The sequence below is a fragment of the Camelus bactrianus genome, chromosome 34 (assembly GCF_048773025.1).
Source record: "Camelus bactrianus isolate YW-2024 breed Bactrian camel chromosome 34, ASM4877302v1, whole genome shotgun sequence".
In the NCBI taxonomy this organism is placed as follows: Eukaryota; Metazoa; Chordata; class Mammalia; order Artiodactyla; family Camelidae; genus Camelus; species Camelus bactrianus.
Genome location: NC_133572.1, coordinates 2,343,952 through 2,368,049, shown reverse-complemented (window position 1 = coordinate 2,368,049; position 24,098 = coordinate 2,343,952). Strand labels below are relative to the sequence as shown.

Genomic DNA, 24,098 nt, shown 5'->3' with positions numbered 1-24,098 from the left:
ACAGTATTCAATAAATTCCGTGAGGTACTCAACTCTTTATTACAAAATAGGCTTTGTGGGAGCTGATCTTGCCTAAGCATAGGCTGATGTATGTGTTCTGAGCACGTTCATGGTAGGCAAGGCTAAGCTGTGACATTCAGTAGAGGAGGTGCGTTAAATGCACTTTTGGTTTATGGTATTTTCAACTCTCGACGGTTTATCAGGATGTAACCCCATAATAAGTGGAAGAGAGTGTGTAGCTGCCACTCCCGTGACAACCACTAGTGTCAGTGACTTGGAGCTGTGCCGTGGAGCCAGCACGTGGGATGCGGCGGAGCCCTTACTGTCACGGCTCTGTTGCAGCAAAGTGTGTTACAGCTCACAAACAAGTCTGTCTCCCACACAACAAGAGTGGGGAGCTCTGGGGAGGAGCAGTGCCAGGTAATGTGGAGTGAGGTCGGTGACCCTGCTCTGATGGGCGAGTGCACGAGGAAATGGGCAGAGGGTCACTTTATCTTTTCCCCAGCAGACCACGAGGTCCACAGTTCACAGTCACCCTGGGGTTGCCGCTGTCCCTCCTGTCACGGACATCCCTGTCGTGCAAACACCACAGATACCTTGTGGGGGTGCGGAAGTTCAGGAGGACCCTGGTTCCGCTAAGAGGGCTGGGCCAGCTAGGTGGGATCCTGGAGGCCTGTGGGAACACACTGCAGTGGCCGGTCCGGGTGGTAGAGGGTTTGGTGCAGTAGGGCACGGGCGGCCGGGAGGTCGTCAGGACCTGAGGGCAAGAAAGGGGCCGGTGGGTCTCCTGGGACCAGGGCCGCTGCAGGCCTGCAGCCGCGGCCTCCAGGCCAGGGACTCACCTACGCCCAGATCCCGCAGCAGGCCCCGGAAGTCTGGCTGGGCCTCCAGCAGCTTCAGCAGGTTGGTAGACTCCATCCGCTCAAGCTGCACCTCCCAGTACACGTAGATCTTCTGGTTGAAGGTGACGTACACCAGGCAGGGGCTGTTGCGGCCCTCCTTGCAGGCGTACAGGCCTGGGGGCGGCAGTGAGACCCAGGTCAGGGCAAACGTTCACATCAGCAGCTCCCACCCGCCCACAGACATCAGGTAGGAGACTACCGGCCCTCCTCCTAGCCCTTCTCTGTGGGGAACTCAGTCAAGCAGGGAAAGCAGTCAAGTATCTGGCCCGCTGCAGATCGGGAAAACCACAGTAGCAAAGCCCGAGACAAAAGCACACAGGAGGCGGTGTCTGAGGCTCTCCCGCCTCAGCGACGGCCAGGTGATGCGGGCAGCTGCTTGTGGGTCATTGGACTGTGTGCGCCAGCGCGAGGTTCAATTCTGCCACTTCAGTGACCACAAACACTCCCACGTCACCCCCAGGAGTTAGTGCTGCCTCCCAAGGTCCCCCATCTGGAATCAGGAAGACACTCCTCACAGAGTGTTTTCTGACACCCCCACCGCAGCCAATCCTTCAAAATATTCAGAGATGGACAGCCGGCTGTCTTTTATTTCTTCTGACTTAAAACCGTAAGACGACAATTTGGTACCCGCTCATCACCCTCTAAGGAAAGAGCTAAAGAACTGTGTTTCCGGAGACTTGGTCAGGGAGGGCGGGGAGGGGCAGTGAGAGGGGTGGGTGTGGTCAGGGAGGCGGGGCGGGGCCCGTGAGAAGGCGGGTGTGGTCAGGGAGGGCGGGGCGGGGCAGTGAGAGGGGTGGGTGTGGTCAGGGAGGCGGGGCGGGGCCCTGAGAGGGCGGGTGTGGTCAGGGAGGGCGGGGCGGGGCAGTGAGAGGGTGGGTGTGGCCAGGGAGGGCCGGGCTGGGTCACCTGCACAGAAGGCGCGGATGTTCTCATCCACTTGGAAGCGGACGACAGTGCGGTTGTGATCGATGATGTACGTCTGTCCGTCCCAGGCACAGGCAACCACCTCCTCGTGCCCATTGCCCTGTAAAAGGCAGGACTTGAGGATGTAGGGGCGGCCAGGAGCCGTTTCAGGAAGAGACCTAGTGGAGAGGCTGGATGAAATCACAGGAGCTGTGGACTCCACCCAGCGGGACACATTGGGAAAGCAACCCCCCGCGTTTCTCCCCAAACTTCTCACGGCACCAGGCACAGAGAGGACTGTCAGATGAGCCCCCTGACATGGTGCTCACGACAACCCTAAGAAGCAGGCAACAGGATTCCTACTTCATACTGAGGAAACAGCTCAGAGTCAAATTCACTCTCCGAAGGTCACCCGGCCGGGAGGTGGCAGCCCTGCTCCACCTGACTTCAGAGCCTTCCACCCCTTTCAGTCCATCAGGCAGGCGGACTGCAGCATAAAGGCAGCTCCACCTGCCCACTCCGGGGCCAGAGCCCTGGTAAAGACACACTTGTGCACGGAGCACAGGAAGACTATAAAACACACATCTGTGGGTGCATTGGTAACTCACTTCTGGACCCTGGTAATAACTTGTTTCTCTGTGGACCATTACTCCTGCTGAGAGGGGCTGAAATGAGGCTCCCTGGCGAAGAGAGGACAGTGCTAATAAAACCCTGGAGTAAGGGAGGATCAGGCCTGTCCAGAGAGACTTGAGATAAAGGCTGGGTTGACTGGGATGTGAGAATGGCCCCGCTGAAGTCTCACATGAGGGTGGAGGCTGCCACTCCCTGCCAGGCCCTCTGCTCACCGTGACGTCCAGTTTCTCGAGGGCAAAAAGCTGGTGGTCCACCTGCACCGACCACAGCAGTCTGTCTGCTTCCTCCATGAGCTTCAGCGTCCCTACAGGGGAGAGGTGGGCGGGGCTGGGGGTATGAGCCCTGCGCAGACTCCCAGGTACACAACCTCCCCTAACCCCCATGGGCCGGAGGCTGACCCAGGGGACTCACCGTCCAGGGTGCAGAGGGCAAAGAGGCCAGAGGCACCGCTCTCAGGGCTGTGGCCTGTGGGGGAGGTTGGGGCAGGGTTGGGGTGGGGAGGGGACAGAAGGATCAGAGGAAGGACACGTGAGGGGAAGGCAAGATCAAAATGTACAGGTGAGGGCAGCCAAGGGCAGGAGGGAGGGACAGGACCACAAACAAGGGAAGACCCTGCACCCCTCTCCCCAGGCACCTCTGCATGCCCCGCCCCCACCCCACCCCACCCCACCTCCGCCTCGCCTGATGTTGCCAATGAGGTGAGTGGAGACATTCTTGTTGTGGGTGCGGCCGGATGTCTGGTGCAGTACCACGTCTCGGGGAGCTGGGGTCTCCCTGTGGGAGGGGGTGGGGGAGACTTGGCCCTCGGGACAGCTGCAGGCCCCATCCCCGTACGAGCTTCCAAGACAGGAATCAGCGTGGAGACCTCTGGCTGATCCTGCCTGGCCCACATGGCAAGTAGAAAGAGAGGGACGGAGTGGCCAGACTGGAATATGGGAACCTCTTCCAGGTGCTACAACGTCATGGTCAGGATTCCGAGTCCCCAAGTAATCTTCCCACATGGAGGCAAAGGTGCTTGTGGGGTGGGGTGGGGCGGGGAGTGGGGCTACCTGGACCAGCTCAGACAACAGCAGACCCTCCGTGGCCGTGCATGCCAAACACCCTGCGCCATCCACAGGCCATACCCCTTACCGAGTGCCCTCCGCCAGCCCCTCGGAGGTGGGGGCGGGCCCAGCATCCCTGTTCCAGGTGCACAGCAGAATTGCATAAGCACAGCCTGGCTGAGACACCATCAGTTCGGGAGCGCCCAGGGGCCCTGGAGTCACTGAGAGACTGTCCACCTGCATCAGAGAACAGGGGCTTACAGGGGGCTGGAGAGAGAAGTGGGGGCCTGCAGAGGTCGGAGTAGGGCTGGGCCAAGGGCCCTGGGACAAGTCCCCAGCTTTTGAGGCACCAGCAGGAGGAAGTCTAGAGTCCCTGGGCTCCTGCCGCGAGCCACACTCTCCACGTGGACCACCTGCCTGATGATCCACTGTGCGGATCCTCATGGGCCCCATCACACCCATCCTCGCGTCCCTGATGCTCAGCATAGAGGCCCTTCCCACCTGCCTGTTACAAGCAATTTCCCCTAAGACTCTGATTCTAAGTGATCTTCTTCAGATCTCCCTCAACAAGGTCATTTTCCCTCTTCCCACCCTGCACCGTGGCCCCACTGTTCTCCCACGAGCCCCTCCAGGAAGGAGGGCTTCCCTGCCCCCTGGGCCGTGGTCTGACACTCAGCCTCTCACCTGACCCTCCAGCATCCATTTCTTGAGTGACACCAGCTGCCCGGTCAGATGCTCAGTGCTGTCACCCAGGTCTTCCCAGCGGAAAGCCCGCACCACACGGTCTGTGTAACCCACCACCAGCTCGCAGCGGCCATCGCCGTCTGTGGATCCAGAAAATAAGACAAGTTTGGAGCCCAGTCTGCATTCATCAGCTTGAATCTTACAGGTGTGCACCCTTCCCCTCCAGTACCACCACCATCAGCATCTCCATCAGATGTGACTTCGGGCCCAACCTGCTGTGCCCACCATCTCACACACCCCGGGTCTGGTGCCCGACCCCTGCCCTGCTGCATGTCTGGAGCCACCCAGCTGCCTCGCAGGGCCCATCAAGTGTCCCAAGGAACCCCACACAGCTGCCACTGCCTTTGAGACGGCTTCTGGCCAAAGCACCAGCCCCATATCTGAATGGCTCATTCCCCCGCAACCTTCAGGTGTTGATCAAATGTAACCTTCTTGGCAGAGACTCCCCCGACGACTCCCTCTGCCTCCACCTCAACACCCTCTAGCCCCTCCTGTGATTATTTCCTCTGTGGTGCTTTCCACCTACAAGTATGCTATTTAACTTTCTTAAAAAACATTTCTATTGCTTATCTTCTGTCCTTTCCCAGTAATGGTCCAAGAGAGCAGTCATTTTTGTCTGTTTCATTCACTGTTACAATCAGCGCCTAGAATGACGCCTGGTTTATAACAGGAGCTCAGTAACTCGGCTTTAAAAGGCATGACAACTGCACAAATGAGCACAGGTGAGCCCCCTGAGTCCCCGAGGTCCTCCCCCCCGGCCACCTGCAGAGACAGCCATGCCCACCGATGTCGCTGATCAGCATGACCTTGGTGTTGGCAGGGATGTGCTGCTTGAAGACGGGGCGGGGCTCCTCCCCCACGAGGGTCTCGTGGTGCCCTGAAGCACCCAGGGCCTTGGCAGGTGTCAGGTCACACAAGTGAAACCAGCCCTCGGCACTGACGGCCACCACCAGGTTCTGGGAGAGACAGAGCGGGAGGAGGGGCTGGGGAGAGAGGTCCGGGCACAAGCCTGGTCGTCAGAGCACAGAAGCCAAGGCTGAAGACCAACTCGCAGCTGACCCCCACTGGGAGGCAGGGATGGGTCGAGGGGAGGCCGGGGAGCTACACTGGAGTCCCGGGGCCCCTGGGCTTCTTACCTTCCCTTTGTTACATACATCTCCAACACCGACACAAGTGAGCTGCAAGAGAAGAAAGGGAGGCCAGGGAGACACGCTGAGGGAGGCCGTGACGCCCCAATCCCTGCAAAGCGGGGGGCGGGCTCCCCATCACCACCACCTGCTGAGAACTCAGTGGTGCACGTGCCCACATCCAGAGTCTGTGCTGATCAAGTTACTGTGCCCTGGGCTCGGTTCACCAGACAGCAGTCTGAGGACCTGAGGTAGTTAAAACAGCCTGGGCCTAAACAAAAACCCACAACAACACAGCCAGGCTATCATGCTTCCAGACATGTGCAAACGACTAACCCTGTGTTCTACTACACGATCAGACAACCGAGGCAGATCCGGAAAGAACTAAGGGAGTCACTGCATCACGTAAAACGAAAACTAGCCCGGCTGTGTGTGTGGCAGCTGGGAGGGCACTGCCTGGGGGCTTCCCTCCGACTCAAATGAACCCTGACCCAGCAGCTGGCTGAGTAGCTGGTGACATAGGACACAATGGGGAGCTCGCACGTGGGACTCAGCCTTGACAGTCCCTGGACAGGAGGGAGCCCTTTGCCCCCTGGAGACCCGGGGGTTGAATACTGACCATTCCCTGGCAGGAACAGGTGAGCCACGGCCGGCTGTCATCACTCTTATACACAGACAGCTTTCCACTGGTGTCTCCCACCACCAGTTCATTTAACTTCAGATGGAGAGAAGAGAGAGTGTTACGCGAGGCCCTGCTGAGCCACTCAAGACTCTCTCCTAGGCCCACCCTAGGGAAACCACAAGACCTCAACTTGGATCTTCATTGACTTTGTTAAAGTATTTTGAGGCCAACATTGCCAGTTTCCCAGAGTTTGTTTCCATTTCGTGTGCGTGCGTGCGTGCGTGTGTGTGTTGAGGGCAGGGATGGTTAGAGAAGGGGCAACACAGAATCTATGATCCATGCCAGAAAAGTCTGACATCTGAACAGCTCAAGGCCCCATTTGCCTGCCTTCAGTTCTTCTAATTTGTCCTGACACATGGGACACATTTTGAAAACAAGCTAATTGTGTAACTTGCGGAGAATTTAACTTCAGAGCTCACATTTAATCAGGGACCAAATAAAGACAGTGTCAGCTCTGGGGCTCTCCCTCCTCCCGCAAGACCTTTTGATGCTGGTGTGCTGAGAGAGCAGCGGGGAAGCATCCAAGCTCTGGGGCTCTGGTGCCCCCACGCGGTGGCCAAGCTCTCAGGAGGGTCTGGAGACTCTTCACCATTTACATCTGGTCTCTCCATTTCCCAGGGGTTCCCCAAAGGCTGGTCACCGTTCCCAGGAGACAACGATGATAACCAGCTGGCTCCAAACCCTACTTCCACAAACAGTTTCATGATTCCCGCTTAGGGGGGACTGTCCTCAAAACAGTGAGTATTAGACTCTCAAGCAGTTTAATTCTGAAGGCAACAAAGTCGTAATGCATGGACAGTAAGGAAAAGCAAGAAATAAACTGGGGTTTATAAATAATGATTTACTTGAGTTGAATCTCAGATTTATCGTATTTTCATTAGTTACAGGAGTTTCTGCTGGGAATAGTACAACACAGAAGCATAGAACAAGTTTATCGACATCCAACCCTCTACACCGGATGTTTCCGTTACAGCCGCCCCAGAGGACTTGTGCAGGGCTCAGAGTGCAGCCACCTGAATGTGAACCCAGCCCTCTTTGCCAAGATTTTTTCATCTATAAAACAAGGATCATAAGACTGTCCACCTCATAAGGATGTTGTGAGAACCAAGCCGACAGAGGAAAGCACCTAGGATGGTGACTGGCATACAGTCAGCACTAATGCCAGGCGGTTTCTGGCTTCCAGTTAAATGCCTCCAAGGCTCAGGATCTCAGTGTCTTTCCTACGATCGGTTAATACATTGATTCCACAAAAGCCATAGTCCATAGTAGACCCTTCATAAATATTTAGTTGATAGGCAAATGACAAAAAAGATTTTTTTTAAATAAACAACGAAATCAGAATGAAAGAGAATACCCAGTTGGCTCTGGGGTTTTCAGGTAAAGCTGGACAATCAGGGGTACAAAGATAAATGCCACTGGCTCACAGTTTTAACAGCTGTGCTGAGAAGCACCTCGCAGTTCAACAAGGGCACAGACACAGGGTTAAAAATCACAAAACTGTCTAGTAAGTGCAGTGAGCAAGGAGATGGGACTCAGCCGGGCAGACGGTGAGACATTGGCAGGTGTCCTGGATGAGGCCATTTCCAGGGTGGCCCACCTGCGCCCCAGCCATTCTGCTCCTCTGGGGTCCATCCTGGCTCTGGCCTCTGGAGGTTACTCAGTGACACCAAGAACCCCAGCTGGAGAGGACACCATCAGCCGGAAATGCCAACAGGGAGAGGAAGTGAGGCCTTCCTGTGATCTGCTTCAGCCTTCGAGAGACTGTCTCTCGCCAGGTGTAGCCAGGCTTCAGTGGGGTCCTGGAGAGTGTGTACTCCCTCCCTCTGTCTTAGCAGGAAATAAATTACTTGCAAATACTTTTAGGCTAATGGTTTATTAGGATGAAAGAAGTCCTTTTCCTGCCCCAAATTTCCAAATGCTGGCCCAGAGGAGCCAGTAACAAAGTTCTACCCACACTCACGCAGGCCGAGTGTACCACACCTGATGCTCACCAGCCAACTACCTCACCTACTTGCCCTTTTTCAATCATATTTATTAATAACAGGCAAAGCCCTTCAAATTGTTTTGAGATACATAACAACATTTGCCTTTCATAACAATCCTCATTTATTCAACACTGAGTGCCCACTACATGACAGGCACTATTCTTAAGGGGTGGGAATTCAGCAGTGGAAAAAGCAGATAAAAAATTCCTACCATCACAAAGCTCAGAAGAGTGGAGCTTACAACTAAGGTTAAAAAAAAAAGTAGTATAATATACCTAATATTGCAGAACTAAGTGTGCAATTCACTTATATAAGTACAATTTCCAAAAAACTGATACTATGAAGCTATGAAAAAAGGCATTAAACAAAGAAGACAACTGGATAAAATGGAAGACAATGCATAAAGTCACCCTGTTAATTTACTATGTTAAAATGCCTCCTTTGACTTTTCTCATAAAATTCTACTGTGTAGCATACAAAAAAAAGTGAAAACTCAGAAAACATAATACAAATTTATGAGAATAACTTTTTCCTCCCTAAAGGAAGAGCTGAAAGAGGCCTCATAAAATACCTTCTTCACCACAGCACAAAAAAGGCTGTGGGGAGATGCGGGTGGGGGCGGTTTAGCCCTTGTTTATTTTCCAGGGTAAAGAGCACAGAACAGTGAGAATGAGAAGCAGGGAAGCAGGGTAGAGACGCGGGGCAGAGGGCAGGAGAGGAGGGCAACAGTGAGCTTTGCATTAAAAATATGAAATAGAGACAATGGGAAAAAAGTGTCTCACACCATCAGACGCCCTCAGCCCCTTTGGGGCTCCACCCCAGGACTCTACACATTCTAATCAGTGCACCTCATTGCATTTCCTTATTCTTGTCACTATCACCCCACCTGCTGATGAGCTACCTGAAGGCGGGAACTGTCTTGCTCATCCCGGATTTGCCACAAGGTAGCAGAGCCCCTGGCCCATCACGGGCAGTTCAGGACCAAACACTGACGACGGCGCCAACCCTTGCTGACCGTCAGCCGCGTCCCAGACACGGTTCTACCTGCTTTCCCCGCATTAACTCACGTAGACGACGAGATTTTAAAGGAAGGACTGCGAGAGGAGGAAAGCTAGATGGACAGTGCTTTGGTAACAACCGAGGTGAAGTGCTTTGGTGGTGGGCCCGCCGGGCTGAGACGCCCCGGCCAGGCGCCGAGGGCCGCCCGGTGGACCCGGCATTACGGCAGACGCTCCCGAAGGCGCCGCGCGCGCGCTGGGAGCCCATTCTGAGACTCTGAACCGGACAGGGGCCCCGAAGGACGCACAGCGACAGGAGCGGGGTGCCGGGAACCCGGCCACCAGAGTCTACTGGCTCCTACGGAGAACAAGCGACCGAACCAGGTGGTGTACCAGACCACGGAAGCTGCCCGAACAGCCCTCCCACCCACCACGCAGTCCTCGCGCGCACGCGCACCGCGCACAACGCAGGACGCACGCCGTACGACGCACGCCGCTCCCTCCTACGCCGTACGCAGCACGCAGCACACCGCCCCCTCCGCCCCGCCCGGCCCCGCCCCGCCGCGTCTCTCCTGTGCGCATGCACTGACCGTGTCGTTATCGACGTCTCCGAGGCAGATGGCGTGCGGGAAGAGGCTCCCGCTGAACTCCAGGGCCACGCGCTGCACGTAGCTAACAGACCTCATCTCACTTCCAAGGGCCCAGGGGCTCTGGAGCCCCGCTAAGTGTTCCCCTAGCTCCTCCAGACAGCCGCCCGAGCGGAAGGCCACCCCGAACGGAGAGTTACGTCACCGACTGGGCCTCCAATCGTGGCCTCCGTCGCGGCCCCTCAGGGAGGAGGCGGGCCTTCCGGGCGCGCTGGGCGTGGGCCGGGGGGGGGGGCCCGTCCTGGTGTGAGTGACAGGGCCACGGGCCACTCCTCTTCTCCGCGGGCCGGGCGCGTACTGGTCAGCCAACGCTGGCCCGGCCGAGCCGTTTCCTTGGCAACAGGACTCTCGAGGGCTTGACCTAATGACCTTGATCTCTTCCTCTGTTGCCCCGGCGGTGAAGATGCCCAGCCTTCAGACCATCTCTGAGAATCATAATAATCGTAATGACCGAGGACTGCGTGGTTTCCAGCACTGTTTTTGAAAAAAACCTATGTAGCTCCTCATTACGAGTCGTGAACTCAGTGAATCGGAGCATCATTTAAAAAAACGAAATAGAATGGAAAAATGCCAAATAATGTCGAATAGTAAGGTGAGTATTAATTTTGTGGGAACTTCGTTCCAATTGTATACATTTACATGAGTACACACTGGCTAATCATGTAAAAAACATTTTTCCACCCAAGGTGGGTGTGTTCCGTGGGTAAAGGTTTGAAAATTACCTCCTGTAAAGCACATTCACACATATTATTTCACATAATTAGCACAACAATCTTTTGGGCTTGTCTTCTTACTCCATTTTTTTTTAACGAGGAAAACAGGTTCAGCAAGATAAAGCAATAAGGCAGAAAGTGATGGAGATAGGACTCAGACCAGGATTGTTTGAGCCAAACCCCAACGTCCTTCCCATCACTGGCTGCCATAGTTCCTAGGAAAGTCCTCAGGTTAGAAATCGGGGTCACTGGGATTCTGGGTCCTCTCTGCCTCTTGCCCACCCAGCACCAAGCTCTTGCCTCCCTCCCTCAGTGGCCTCACTCTGCAGATTAATGGGGCATCACCATCATGGCTGGCCTTGGAGGGAAACTTTCCATGTTGCATCCGGTCCAGCCTTTCTCTGGGCCTCATCAGTCAAGGCATCAGAAGTATTGTTTTGTGAGATTCTACAGGTGTTCAGTACGTTTTTAGGTTTAGGTGTGCAGGCCCAGACTGATTTGCGCATTGGTCTTTTAGACGTCACGACAGTAAAAAATAAGGGTATCTATCTCACCTGGTGATGCTGGGTCAGGGATAGCCTGCTTTCTACATCGGGATGCAGTGGGAGAAGGCCCTGGAGGGCAGGACCTTTTTTTCTGGGGGCCAGGGAGGGGATGGCACCTTACATCCTCGAGGTCCTGTGGATCTGATGGCCCCATAAGATGAGAACGGGGAACAGCAGGTCAGAACAGAAAAGAGGAGGCCATCTAGACAAATACTGGGGGCCACAGACACACTCAGGCTTGTTTCTTGTGGCGTATTTTGGGGTTGGCCAGGCCCCTGCAGAGGCGCTGGGGCACACAGGTGTGCCTGGTTCATCCATCTCGCCATGCAGTGGGGCCGCCTGCTGCCTCACCCCACTCAGCCTGTTCTCTCCTGCCTCAATCCAAAGCTTCACGCTAGGTTTAAGGGGTAGGAAGACAACCAGTTTTAAAATGCTCACCACTAAATGTAAACCTAAGTAATTTTGAATTTTGTTTCTTTTCACTGTATTATCACTCTATTGTTGTCTCTTTTTCCAGATTTTGATTGAAATAGTAAGATAAACAAGTTAATAAATAACCCAAGACAAAATAAATGAGGGTCACCTTACTTCTGTCACCAAGCACCCTGGCCTGACCCAGTTCTCCGACATCCTACCCTGACCCAGCACCCACAGTGCCTTAGTTTTATCTTCCTCATCACTTGGGTTTCTTGTTCTTGACCTTTCTGGGCTGGGGTGCCTGTTTTTATTTGCTCTGTGTTTGTCATGAGGTCATGTCATGATTGCAACTTGGGTACCATGCCTTTTGGCTTTTGTCAAGAAAGCCAGGTTAAGTTAGAAACGGAGGAAAGGTAGGTCTCCAAGAAATAAGGCGTGCATGAGTCTCCCGCTACCTTGCCCCTCCCCACTGTGCCAGTTCCTCGAACTGCACTGAGTGTTAGAGTCACGGAGTGGAGCACAGGCCCAGGCCCCGGGGGGCCATTCTCCAAGGGGACCCCTGTTCTTGGCCTTTTTCAGTGGGATGGGTGGTGGGTCTCCAGTGGCACCACCTAGAGCTTGTCGTGTTTTAAGCCAAGCACTTGGCTTTTGGCCTACTCCCCAGCGCTGCCTAACCAGGCCGTCTTCCTGGTTAGAGGACATGGACATAGTGTGTGTGGTATATTCCTCACCAATCAGACGAACAGAAGCTTCAGTAGAAACCTGCTCGGGGAGGGGGAGGGGAGGTGTGTTAAGTGGGAAGCATTTCTAGGGAGATCCTTTGTCCACTTCTTTCTGCAAGAGTAGACAGTGGTCCTGTCCAGGGTGTTGGACAAGGATGCCCAGGTAAGAGACAGAACCTTTAAAGCTCTTTCTACATGTGAGGCCCAGAGCTTCCAGGGGGCTCAGCTTGAGACTTCCACTTCTCCATCCCTAATTCACGCTGCACCTGAACATACTAACAGTTCTAGAAGCCATGAAGAACAGAAACCTGTTCCTCACACTTGCTTGGCCTAGAAATCAGGCCGCCCTGCCTGGAGTGAGATGCTGGTTTTCAGAGCTTTACTGTAGTTTAAGTCCCACCCTTCTTTACAGGCTTGTCCCTCCAAGGAAGGACCACCAACTCTGGGAAGCTCTGATCCCAGAACCTGTCAGGGTTGCGGTCCATTCAAGACTCCACTGGCCACTAACTGAAGGATGAAGAGTAGTTCTTGTCACTAGAGTCCAAACATGAGGAAACGGGCTTAAAATACAAAGGATGATGAAAATGTTCTAGAACTAAATAGAGGTGGTGGTTGCATTATTGGACTGAATGCTACTGAATAGTTCACTTTAAGTGGTTAAAATTATGTGAATTTCACTTCAGTAAAAAAAAAATACAGACTGAACCATTTTAGGTGGAAGCACTCCCCGCCGTGGAGCCAGAGACTGGGGATCCCGGGGTCATGCCTGTCTTGGGCTGGGGGTGGGGAGGGCTGGTCCCCTCTTCTAGTCCAGAACGCTCCAAGTTCATGAAGGCATGGCTTTTTCCTGATCATTCCTCCTCAGAACTATTTTGTGAATCTTTCACATTCTTACTTTTCCTCCCAAAGTGGTATATTTAGTGCTGTTCATCACAGGCTAAATAAGGTTTTATTATGATTCTTAGGTTTTATAGTTAAGAATAGTTGGTGCATCCAGGTTACGGGAGGTTGGCAAGCAGCTGGGGAAGTCAGCCATGAAGTCAGCAGGAGCAATTTCTCTCCAGTAAGAGGACAAGCTTTCCTCTTAGACGCCTCCTCGCTCTTACACCGGCTCTTTTCAGCACTGCCCTTAGCTCGCTGTCATCCCAGCCCCAGGGTTACCAGGCTTTGTGGAGTACTGCCTTAGGAAAGGGGAGGTTGGTATTGAGACAGAAGGAATAAGGCATCAAAGGTTCCACTGTTGAATTCTCAATTTTCAAGTAATAGTTTCCTAAAAAGGTACTACTGGTTACGTCCTGTCTTTCACGTGTTATTTGTCCAGTTGAAAGCGGATGCGCGATTGACCTTTCCTCTCAGTGGCGTGGCTGGTGGACTGGAGCCAAGCACGGCAGTGCTGGTCAGGCAGGCCGGGCCACGCCTCGCAGGGTCGTGTGGGCCGTGATGGCTCAGCCTAAGTAGGTTGGGAGTCATCCACGGGTTTTTAAGCAGCTGGAGGGATTCGATTAGGATGCAGTGCAAAGTGGCCGGAATGCAAGAGAAGAGCCTTTCCTAGGAGGGGAGGGCAGGCTGGAGGCACATGGAGATGTGGGGAAGGCGCTGCTAGAATGGAGACTGGAAAAACTGCGATGACATTTATAGAACTTGATGTTTGGACCAGCACGAGGACAAGATAAACCCCCATTGAAAATCTTCCGGAGCCCACTTGCACACGTGCAGTACCAGCTTCTAGTCCTCAGCCTGTTCTCTCCACGTGGAAGGACGTGAGCACTGGTGAGGATGGTGCAGCCAACACCAGACAGACTTCCCAGAGTGGAGTAGACAGTGGGTTTATTTTTAACATTAAAGACTTCTGCCCACTTTACTAAAACATCCTCAGAAGACAGTTTTAGTGTTACATAAACCAGTGCTTGCCCAGTTCCAGGGTTCTACGGAAGTTGTTTTAAACTCCTGGCATCCTACAGCACACTGAGCTGGGAGGGACCAGGAGTGCTTTTTTCCGTTTTTGCAGATGAGGGAGGAGGCCCAGCTTGCCCAGGACCACATGAAGCCTCATGGCAGAGCCTGGATTTGTTCTCACACTGCAGGCCGACCTTCTATGGAAACTCTGACCCTTGGTTTCCTCATCTGTAATACGGGGCAGTACCTTCCTTGGAGGGTAGATACCAGGACTAAAGTCAATCTGTGAGGCTCTTGGTTTAGTGCTAGGTCTACACCGGAAGTGCCTGTTGAGAGTTAGGTGTCCTCACTGGCCGCAGGGGCAAGTCTAATCCCGAAATACAGAAGACTGGGACGCAGGACTGCGGTGTGACCTCGGGAGGACACCCACGTTCAGCACCGGCTCTGGCACCAGCCGTGCTGTGCAACGTGGTGGTACTTTCACAGAGACTGACCTTCCACAGGAGCACGGAGAGTCTCTTCTGGAAGGACCTGTACAAGCCTGCGGGTGGGCGGACTACCCGTATCACTGTGCAGAAAGGACCTGGGAGCCCACACACGAGGGAGGCGGCACAAGTACAGGCCTTGGCCTGCAAGCAGTTCTCCGGACAAGGCTCAGCATGGCTGCCATGCCCCTTGGCCTCTCCCAGTGCCCCTAGTGCCCTGGGAGTCAGGGGTCAGAGCAGTTCAAGTGTAAGGACAAGAAGAAAGCTGGAGAGTGGGCCGGAGGGGCTGCCAGAGCTCCCAGGCTTGACTGTCCCTCCCTCTCCCCTTAATTGCGTGAAAGGAGACTGACAGGTGTTGCTGACAACACTGGTGTCACCTTGTTAGGTAACCAGGAAAGCGTGAACTTCCTACTGCATCAGTGAGGCGAACGCAGATAAATCTAACCTCAAGACGAACTCCCAGTTCCTGCAATTTAGATGTTTGTGTTTCCCTCTTCCTAAGTGTTAGGGAAGAAGACCGGCTACTGAAACCCACCAGGCTGCTGGGGGAGGGAGCACGGGGACCACGAGGCCGGCCTTCGCACAGGCCCCAGCTACAGCCCGCGGGTTCCGTATTAGCTGCCGAGTTTTAAGCAGGAGTGGGGATAAGGTGGGCGACTCCTTTAATTTTGCCCCCTTGGTGTAGCCACCCACCTCACCCATCCCTGAGGCCAAAGAGAAAGGGCTGCCTGACACCCAGGTTTGATTGTTTCCATTTTATTGCTCAAACACGGAACTTGAGGCGAGCCTGGACCTTCAGCAACGTGCAGAGAAGAGGCTGAGGGGGTGGGGACACGGCCTGGCTGAGAAAGGGAAATACTGGAAGGGGTACAGGGGGTGGTCACCATGACACCAGAAGACACCATCAGCCACACCATCTGGGGCGAGGAAGGGAGCAGAGAGGAAACGGGCACAGCAGTGGTTTTTCCCGTGCCCCTAGCACCCACATGGAGGCCACGTGTTTGGAAATAGACCGGGAGGAGGAAAGGGCTGTCTGGAGTCTCCCTCTCCACCCTGCTTTCTCGTCAGACTTCACATCCCTACCACTTGCCCCTTCTACCATCTGGAAAATGGACACAGCGAACAGAGGAAGCAAAATAAATTAACGTTCCGATGAGTGTGCGTGTGGGTAGACATTCGTTCCCATGTGATGAGGGAAGGGGCGAGGGAAGGGGGGGTGACACCACCTAAAATGACCCTCCACCTCGATTCCCCAGCCCAGTCCTTTCCCCCTTCCCCCAAAGCCACCATCCAACCAGATAGAAAAATAAAGGTCTAATTCACTCAGAATTCTTCAGTTTTTACAAAACTAACAGGGTGGAGCAGGGGAGGGAGCGGGGAGGCAGGCAGCCGCGGGAGCAGGGCTGGGGAGGGGCTATGCTTCTGCCTCCACCTGAGGCTGGCTCCCGGGTGCCGCATCCTTCTGCTCATCCTTCATCTCTGTGTCGGCCTGACGGCCGCCTGCAGCTGTGGCTGCCTTGGCCTGCAACAAGGAGAGGGAGGGATGAATCCTAGTTCTCATCTGGCCCTGTCCCTCTGATGGGAAAGTCACTTACTCCCTGTCCCTCTGCCACCTGCGATCTGATGGCACCCCTGTATTTGCCTAGCACGTGACGCCTGTACAGTCTGTGCCCAAACTGCGGATTCCCCCAAGTGAAAAAAAATACACGCTAACTTCTGACAGAATTACACGGACACAGCAACTCCCTTTTTAGATGTCCTAAAGATAGAGCTGCACATGTACAAAATTATGAATTCACATCATCATTTACTGCACTACTGTGTAAGATGGTACTTACCCAGGGTAGCTACTACCACGTGTGGATACTGAACACTTAACTATGCTGGTTTAGAGGCGAGGGTATAGCTGAGTGGCAGAGCGTGTGCTTAGCATACATAAATGAGGTCCTGGGCTCAATCCCCGGTACCTCCTCTAAAAAACCAAATAAACCTAATTAACCCCCCCCAATAATAAAAAAATAAAAAATAAATATGGCTGGTTCAGAGTGATTTAAATATAAAATACACATTGGATTTTGAAGACTTAGCCTGAAAAAAAAATACGTAAGTACAATTTTTAAAGATTACATGCTACAATTTTTAGATACCTAACCTGAGTTTTTTTTTGGGGGGGGGGGAATTAGGTTTTATTTATGTTTTTTTTTTAAATGGAGGGACTGGGGACTGAACCCAGGACCCTGTGCATGCTAAGCACATGCTCTTTACCACTGAGCTATTCCCTCGCCCTAGATACCTGCGTTTCTGAAACCTGTGTTTTACATGGGCACAAGGAACGTGAGCACAGAGCAGCCAGCCTGACCCTGGGGCCTGATCCTGCAAGAATGCCGGCCGTCAGAAGGGCTTTTACTGAGAACACGTGTGCTACCGCTCCAGGGACTAGGACAGCTTCTGGCTTCCGTGACTGGACAGAGAGCCCGTGCTGGCTGGGCTGGGCACGGGGACAAGGTAGCGCCCCCTTCTCTGTCCACCCGAACTGCTCCCTGTCCCCATCCTCGCTCACCTTGCTCTCCTCCTCAGCCAGCCTCTCAAACATGTTGGCATAGAGCTTCTTCTCCCGAGCGAGCTGCTTGCGGATCCGCTGCTGGCAGATAGCCAGCTGGGCCCTGGCAGCTTTGTTGCTGGGGTAGAGCTGCAGGACCTTCTGGAAGTCAGCCCGTGCCAAGTCGAAGTCATTCACTGCCAGGTGGGCCTCTCCCCGGCGGAAAAGGCCCTTCTCATTGTTGCTGTCCAGTTCCAAGGCCTAAGACACAGGGAGGAAGCAACAGCAAGACCTCAGATCCTGCAGCTTCTCAGTCCAAGACTGGGCTCCAAAGGTGGCCCTCAGTGGGATGCGGCTGAACGGCAGCATTGGCTCCAGCCCGGAAAGGACCAGTCTTGGGCATTCCATGGAAAGGACAAGGTCTAGCAGGGAACTTCACTTAGTCCGAGAGGCAGAATGGGAAGCCAGGTCTTTAGATGAAAGAGAAGACCCTGTGACGTTTCCATTCTCTTTAGGGTGAGGCAGGCACAGGGAAGGGCGAGCCGGGGAGGAAGTGCGGGGGCCGTTCTTCCATCCAACGTCTCCTTCTACCTCTGCCGCCACCTCCTACCACTAAGGCCAAGGTGTTGGCTCCTGGGTCCTCGGTCTCAGAGTTCTGCTGCTCCGCCTGCCCCCACCACCCTAGTCACTGAGGCAAGTTTCAGACACTCCAGCAGCTCACCTGACCTTGCCTGTGAAAGCTACCTCCGCGCCCTCACCTTGTTACAGTTTTCAACAGCAGCTGAGAAGGCGTGTAGTTTCAGATGACACATGGCCAGGTTGAGGTGGGAGGCCAGCCGAAGGGCCTGTGCCTTCTGCGCGTCCTCATCAGACAAACTCGACTCGTATTCCAGCCAGGACACAATCTTCTTGTACTGCAGTAAAGCTTGCTTGTACTTGCCTTCCTAGAATGGGAGGGAGGCTCAGGCACAGAGCACAGGCTCAGCAGCCCCAGGCCGTCGCACCCTGGAGTCACCAGTGACCCATGGCCTGCGCGAGTCCTGCCTCCCCTACACCCCCAGGCTCAACCAGCTGGCTCTCATATGCTCGGCGAAGGTGGCAGGTGCCAGCCTGCCCCCTCCACAGCAGAACGTGCGCTCAGTCGTGGGGAGAAGGCGAATGCAGAGGCGCCCCCACGGGCTGGCCACGGGGCCACAGCCGTAGGCTCACCTTGAAGTGCACGGTGCCCCGCTCTTTCACTATGGCGCTCTGCTCCAGCTTCTCCTCTGAACTCATCTCCCAAGACTCCTTGGCCTGCCAGACACCCAGGGGTGAACAAGTTGTCAGCTGCCCCAGAGAGTCACCTCTTGGGGGAAGCTGACTTCACGGTAGGGAAGACCATGAACAAACCCACCTTCTCAAAACTCTTCAGATGGACTTCGTATTTCAGCTCAGCATTTGGTGGGATCTGGAACTTTTCCTTCCCAACACTGCCAAAGGCATGGCTGTGGGGACAAGAAAACACTAGGTCACCTCAGCAGCACTTAACCCGCTCCCCACTGGAAAGGCTTCTTCCTTCCTGGAAAAGTTCCTCCCCATCCCTTGAGTCTTGGTGCAATGTTTCCTGCTCGGCAAAATCCTCCCCGACCTCTTAGAGTTAGTTGGTCTCTTAGTGTCTCACACACCCTCCTCATAACTCATGCTACGTACTGGAATGCTTACTAATTTAAATGGAGTCACTAAACAAGAGTCACTAGAAGGCACAGATAATGTCTTTGAATACTAAGGAATTTTTAGCATTGTGCCTGGCACACAGTAGGTGTGTTTCAGTAAGTATCATTAATGACTGAATAAATTAATGGGAGATGAAAATCTTGATGTTGCCAAAAAAGGGAATCTGAAGCAGCCGGGACTGGATTCAAGGAGACGTGGATAACTGTGGCCATGCTCCTGAAGACAACGAAGAGCTCATGCTGATGACTGTGGGGGCGGGTGGGCAGAGCCACAGGGAGTACATGCAGGGGATGGGACACAAGTGGCCAGTTACACAACTCCCGGTGGACCTCGGCTCGCCCACCTGCTCTACAAAGCGCCCACACCTGGGCCGAAGTGTTCCTCACCTGGGCTTGAGGTACACAATGGAATGTTCTCCTTTTTCCATGCGCTGAATGGCTTTCTCCAGCCCACAAGGCAGATCCACAGTCTCGCCCTCACCAATCTCAAAGCAGAGCTCGCGCCGGTCAAACATCTGGTCCTTGTAGTACCCTTCCAGTGCAACTGGCGAGGGAGAGGCAGCGCACCAGCGCCGTGAGTGGGCCGGTGGCTGAGGAGGGTGCCACCTCACCGCCTCCTGCCCCCACACGCCCTTGCTGCGTTCTCAGACATGAATGGGTGTTAAGAGGACGTGGTCCAGTCCCTCATTTTACAGATAAGAAAACAGGATCAGAGAAAGGCATGAGGTCGCCCAAATCCACCCAGGGCCCAAGTGTCGGGATCCGAATTGAAATCCCAGGTTGTACTGTCTCACCCTCCACCATGGCACCGTCGTTGGGCTTGGCGTAGCCTTCGCCCCGAATCCGTATTCTCCTGATGATCCCCCCATCTTCTTCTTCTGTCAGGTCCTCCCCCTTGAACTCAAACAGCTCCACCTGTGGGACAGGACGTCCGTAGGATGACACAACTCCTCTCTCACTCAAAAGAGTCCTTGGTAAATGCCAGACCCGGTCTGATCACAAGGGCAGCCACACTGGGCATGGACAGAGCGGCTGAGCTCTTGGCAGCGGCCCTCGTGTCAGCTTCGGTAGAGGTGGGCAGGCCCCACGGATTCAATTTAACTGCAGGGGATCACTCTGTTACCTGCTCCACAGAACAAGCACACGTTCCAGACGGTCCTCACTCAGCCACCAGAGAAGCCCCATGCGACAGGCATTAGAAATGACCGCTACCTCTCAGGAGTCTTCTGAACATTTTCCAAGTACCCACTGATTAGGGCTCAACCCTTTTCAAGACTGAACATGTCAAATTCCACTGCCTCGGCAAAGGCTTTCCTCCCCGACTTGACCCATGGGGGAGGCATCGTCCCCCTCCCCTTATCTCTAGAGCACCAGTGCTCCCTGCTGTCACTCACAACCACACATAGATCATGACCTCCTGACTACTTTCAGTTACAGCACACCTCCTCTGTGCACCACTCTTGAGATAAACATGCCTGAACCCCTGACTCTGCTGCTTCAAGTCTGAAGAGGGCTTTGTGGCTACCTCTTCCCACCTGACACCTCCATCATCCGCCACGGTCTGGCAGCAGCAGGCAATGTGCACAGCAGTGCCAGCTGCCCTCTCCATCTCTCCCCCTCCCCTAAGGGCAGGCCCTCAGCCTCGGCTACATTGTCTCCAAGCCGCAGGAAGGGCTGGAGGGCAGCCAGAAGCTGGGTGGAGATAAGGCTGGCTCTCTGCCTTGCTCTCTGTGGCCAGACACTCACCTCAAACACAAGCGTGGCATTAGGAGGGATCTTCGGAGGGCTGCCTGCCGTACCATAGGCATATTCTGGTTTGCAGGTGATGTGGCACACTTCCCCCACTTTCATGGTTGCCACGGCAATGTCCCAAGCCTTGATGACCTCCCCTGTCGGTACAGAAAACAAACATGTTCTCCTTGACTGGGATCTGACTCTTGGTTCAGACAGTGGCCCAAGAGACTGACTGTGCCATCCATGCCCCAGGGGAAGCAGGACACCTTTTAGAAATGGGACCGGGAAGGTGGAAAACTTGCTTGCGATAAATGCTGTCAGGTCTCAGACCTCTTTCAAAACAAACCAACCAACCACGCAACTCTAGAACAAAGGGGTTCAAGAAATAAGGCAGTCCAGTCCCAAAGAGGAAGTAAGGTGTTCAGAGGAATGAGATAAAAATCAATATAGTTTCGAGACAGTGGAAGAAAAAGCAATTAACAGGAAAAAAATTAACAGACTGTAATAAACTACTCCTTTTAAAGCTTGAGAATGTGGTTTCAGCTTGCAACAGCTTACACACCCCTATCCTACCAGCCTATTAACCATGCCTACCTTTCCCCAGGTCGAAAGAGAATTTGTCCTTGCGGTCCAGGCTGGAGTCGAACTTGGTGCCATCCAGCAGCCATCCTGTGTAGTGGACAAAGACACGGTCCCCGATCATGGGCATCTCCGTGCCGGTGCCCTCTCGCTTGATGGCCTGGGAGGAAGAAAGGGAGGTGGTGAGCACCTGAGGAAGGAAGCAGAGAGGCCCCAAGACTGCCTGCATGTCTCCACTGGGAGCACCCACAGACTCTTCTGCCTCCTTGTAAGTAACTCAACTGACCAGTCATCAAATGACTCTGATATGGAGCTTGGCTAGAAACTGACCTCCCTGTCTTGAACTGTGACATGACTTAGTCTGAAAAACTGGAGACAAAACACCTGAGTTCAAGTTTTTGTTGAATGTTCTTATCAAGTCACTTTAACTCTCCAGACCTTTCTGGTAAAGTAGTGACGCTCGTCTCCGTCAGAGCTGTTACCGGGTTTAATTGGTTAAAGGCTGAGTAAAACATCAGCAGCAGCAAAAGGAAAAGCACTTGTGCTACCTCTCCTCATCTGTCTTAAACGCCGGTCATCAGATCAGGGTCTGGTCTAGACAGAGAAGAGAAACGCGAGTAATGAAGGGAACAGGAGCAGTCCAAAAGAGGTAAATACCAGGTTGTGATGAGCACGGGGCTCTCTGCCAGGCCCTCAACTCTGACTTGGGACTTGAGCATTCCTGACTAGTGGGCTATTTAGGTCCTCGGTTTAAGCTAGAGTATTTCCCAGAAACTTGTAAGACTCTACTTTTCTTCTTTAGCATTTCTAGTAGGTGCCTCTGTGGGCTACCTGGCAGGTGTGTGGTTGGTTACCCTCTAAGAGCAAGCTTCCACAATGGAATGGACAATGAACTCAAGCAGAAATAGAAAAGTAAAGAGGAAGGAGTGGAGGAAAGAAGGGAAATGAGTCTCCCTGGGAGCCACGTGCACACTGGGAGAGTAGCCAGGTGCGTTTCTGGACCAGCCAGGAGGTCCCCGAGGTCCCCAACTTGCCCAAGACACACACACTTGTGGGGCTTGGCGGTGGGAAGCTAGGAGGAAAAGAAACACTGGGTGAGGACAGGGCACGAATCCGGGCTAGGATTTCGCCATCCTGGACAGCGCAGAAGCCCTGGCTCTGAAGCATAGCCGGTTATCCTGACCTGGGTCAAGATGCCCCACTGACTGGGTCCCAGACCCCTCCCCCTGGCTCTTCGGGCGGTAACGTGGTAGCCGGCTCTCAAGCAAAAGCATCTCCTCCCAGCCCCGCACCCCGAGCTCAGGAAGGCCGAGGGTGGGGTGAGGGGTGGTGAAGAGACTACAGGTCCCGGCATGCACCGGGGCGGGGGGAGGGGGACGGCATGGCCGAGCGGGTGACCTAGCCGGGTCCCAGCCTTTAGGAAAGGGGTGACGAGAGGGCGGAGGGCGCCAGGCCCGCGCACCAAGTCGCACAAAGGCCCGCGGGCCAAGAAATAACTCCTGGGACCCGCTTCAACTCCCGGCTAATGTTTAACTGCCGGGGTCGGCGAGCTCCGCACCACCGAGAAGCAGGCGGCCCGGGGGCTCCCCGGCTGCGGCCGGCAGGGAAGGAGCTGGTCGCAGGGTCGCAGAGAGGGCGGTGCACGCCGCCGGGCTCCCTGCAGCTCGCGCGCCCGCCCTCCCGCCGCGCCCCTCCCCGCGCACGCCGCAGCCGAAGCGGGCGCTGCGCTCCCGGGCCTTTCCCGGGCCTGGGGGGCTGGGGGACAGAGGAGCTGGGTGGCCACAGCCCAGACCTCTCCTTTCCGCACGTGTGGCCGCCCTCCCGCTCGGAACGAGCGGCCCAGCCAAGAAGGCGATGCGCCCGGCCGCGGTTGCACGACCCACTCAACGGCCGGCCGGGAAGCTGCAGAGGCGGCCGTCCGCATCCCGAGCCCCGGCCGGAGGCTGAGAAGCGGCGGCGACCGGCTCTCCGGCGCCCCCAGCACCCCCAGGGCGCCCCTCGCCCCTTACCTTAAGCACGCCTTCATCCTGCTTGGGGCTGATGTCCACCCCCTCGAGGGGGAGCGGCGCCGACTGCGCGCCGCTCTCGGCCGCCTTCGTCTCTTCGGCGGTCATCGCGCCGTTTCTCGGGCAGCGGGCGCGGGGATATGCGCGGCTGTGCGGGCGGCCGGCCGGGGCTCGCGCACCTCTGCTCCGGCGCGCGCGGGCAGAGGAGGTGGGTCGTGGGCGGCCAGGGGAGCGATTGGTCCCACCGCCGCGGAGGGAGGGGCTGGGAGGAGCCGGGCGGCCGCGAGGGACGTGGGGGGAGAACTTTCTAGAGACGGCGGCGGCCGAGCCGGTTCGGGTTCAGGCGCTCAGGGCGCTCCTGCGAAAGGTGGTTTCTGGTTTGTTCCTCCCGCCGGCCGCCTGGCCCCGCCCCTGTCCTGGGACCCTTGGACTCCGCAGACAGCCCCCGCCCCTGCTGCGCGCTCTCCCGGCCTCCTCCCCCCACCCCGTTCCCGGTCTAACCGGATTCTTCCAGATCTTTCTCGATCCTCCGCAGCATCCGACGCCGCGCAGCCGGACGTGGGCGCCGCGCGTGCGTCTCCCCGGCCCGAGATGCGGGCGGCCGGCCTCCCCGCCTCGCTGGGCGCGCGTCCGTAACGCAGAGCGGGTGGAGAGCGTTGCCCCAGTGCGCAGAGCCGGGGAGGCAGCGGGGTTTCCCCAGGGCGGGGGAGGCGGGCCGCCTTCGGCCTTGCAAAATGCTGCGAGCCCAGCAGCCCGTTTGCAAGAAATGACTCGCTGAGCTGTAAGGACTCAAATGGGGCGCGTATTAAAGGGACCTTCCCCGACAATAATAAAACTGCCGTTTCGGTTAATACTTAAGGGTTTCAACTCAAGAAAAGTCATGACATTTTACTGAAAGTCCATAGAAAGCAATACTTTCTTAATACTGGGTTCCTAAATGTTACGGACTTCTGTGGCGTGCATAGCATCTGCGCGGTAGGTCGATGCACCGCAGCGCCCGGTTATCCAAACAATAACCTTTTGACAAGATTCTGGTATGGAGGGTCTTTGTTTTTTGTTTGTTTTTTCTTAGTACTTAACCTCAGT

The 24,098-nt window shown here is 55.0% G+C and overlaps 2 protein-coding genes across 3 annotated transcripts; both read right to left on the bottom strand.

Moving 5' to 3' along the window:
* Window positions 1–20: 20 nt before the first annotated feature.
* On the bottom strand, window positions 21–9,859 carry ITFG2 (integrin alpha FG-GAP repeat containing 2). Of its 2 annotated transcripts, XM_074357422.1 has the most exons (12): window positions 9,608–9,858; window positions 5,972–6,067; window positions 5,362–5,403; window positions 5,010–5,181; window positions 4,166–4,305; window positions 3,570–3,718; window positions 3,109–3,212; window positions 2,850–2,903; window positions 2,651–2,742; window positions 1,809–1,926; window positions 843–1,016; window positions 21–757 (listed from the first exon to the last, which is right to left on the bottom strand). In XM_074357422.1, the coding sequence occupies exons 1-12, from the start codon at window positions 9,701–9,703 to the stop codon at window positions 654–656; spliced, it is 1,341 nt and encodes a 446-aa protein (XP_074213523.1). In that variant the 5' UTR covers window positions 9,704–9,858; the 3' UTR covers window positions 21–653. The 2 variants fall into 2 exon arrangements, with proteins under 2 accessions (XP_074213523.1, XP_074213524.1); XM_074357423.1 differs by lacking the exon at window positions 5,972–6,067 and having other exon boundaries at window positions 9,608–9,859.
* Window positions 9,860–15,182: 5,323 nt separating this feature from the next.
* On the bottom strand, window positions 15,183–23,679 carry FKBP4 (FKBP prolyl isomerase 4). The gene is made up of 11 exons (XM_074357421.1): window positions 23,514–23,679; window positions 23,016–23,370; window positions 21,022–21,166; window positions 20,440–20,582; window positions 19,488–19,608; window positions 19,081–19,237; window positions 18,375–18,465; window positions 18,191–18,274; window positions 17,740–17,925; window positions 17,003–17,242; window positions 15,183–15,964 (listed from the first exon to the last, which is right to left on the bottom strand). Exons 2-11 carry the CDS (start codon window positions 23,118–23,120, stop codon window positions 15,857–15,859), a joined length of 1,380 nt encoding a protein of 459 aa, XP_074213522.1. The 5' UTR covers window positions 23,121–23,370; window positions 23,514–23,679; the 3' UTR covers window positions 15,183–15,856.
* Window positions 23,680–24,098: the final 419 nt, after the last annotated feature.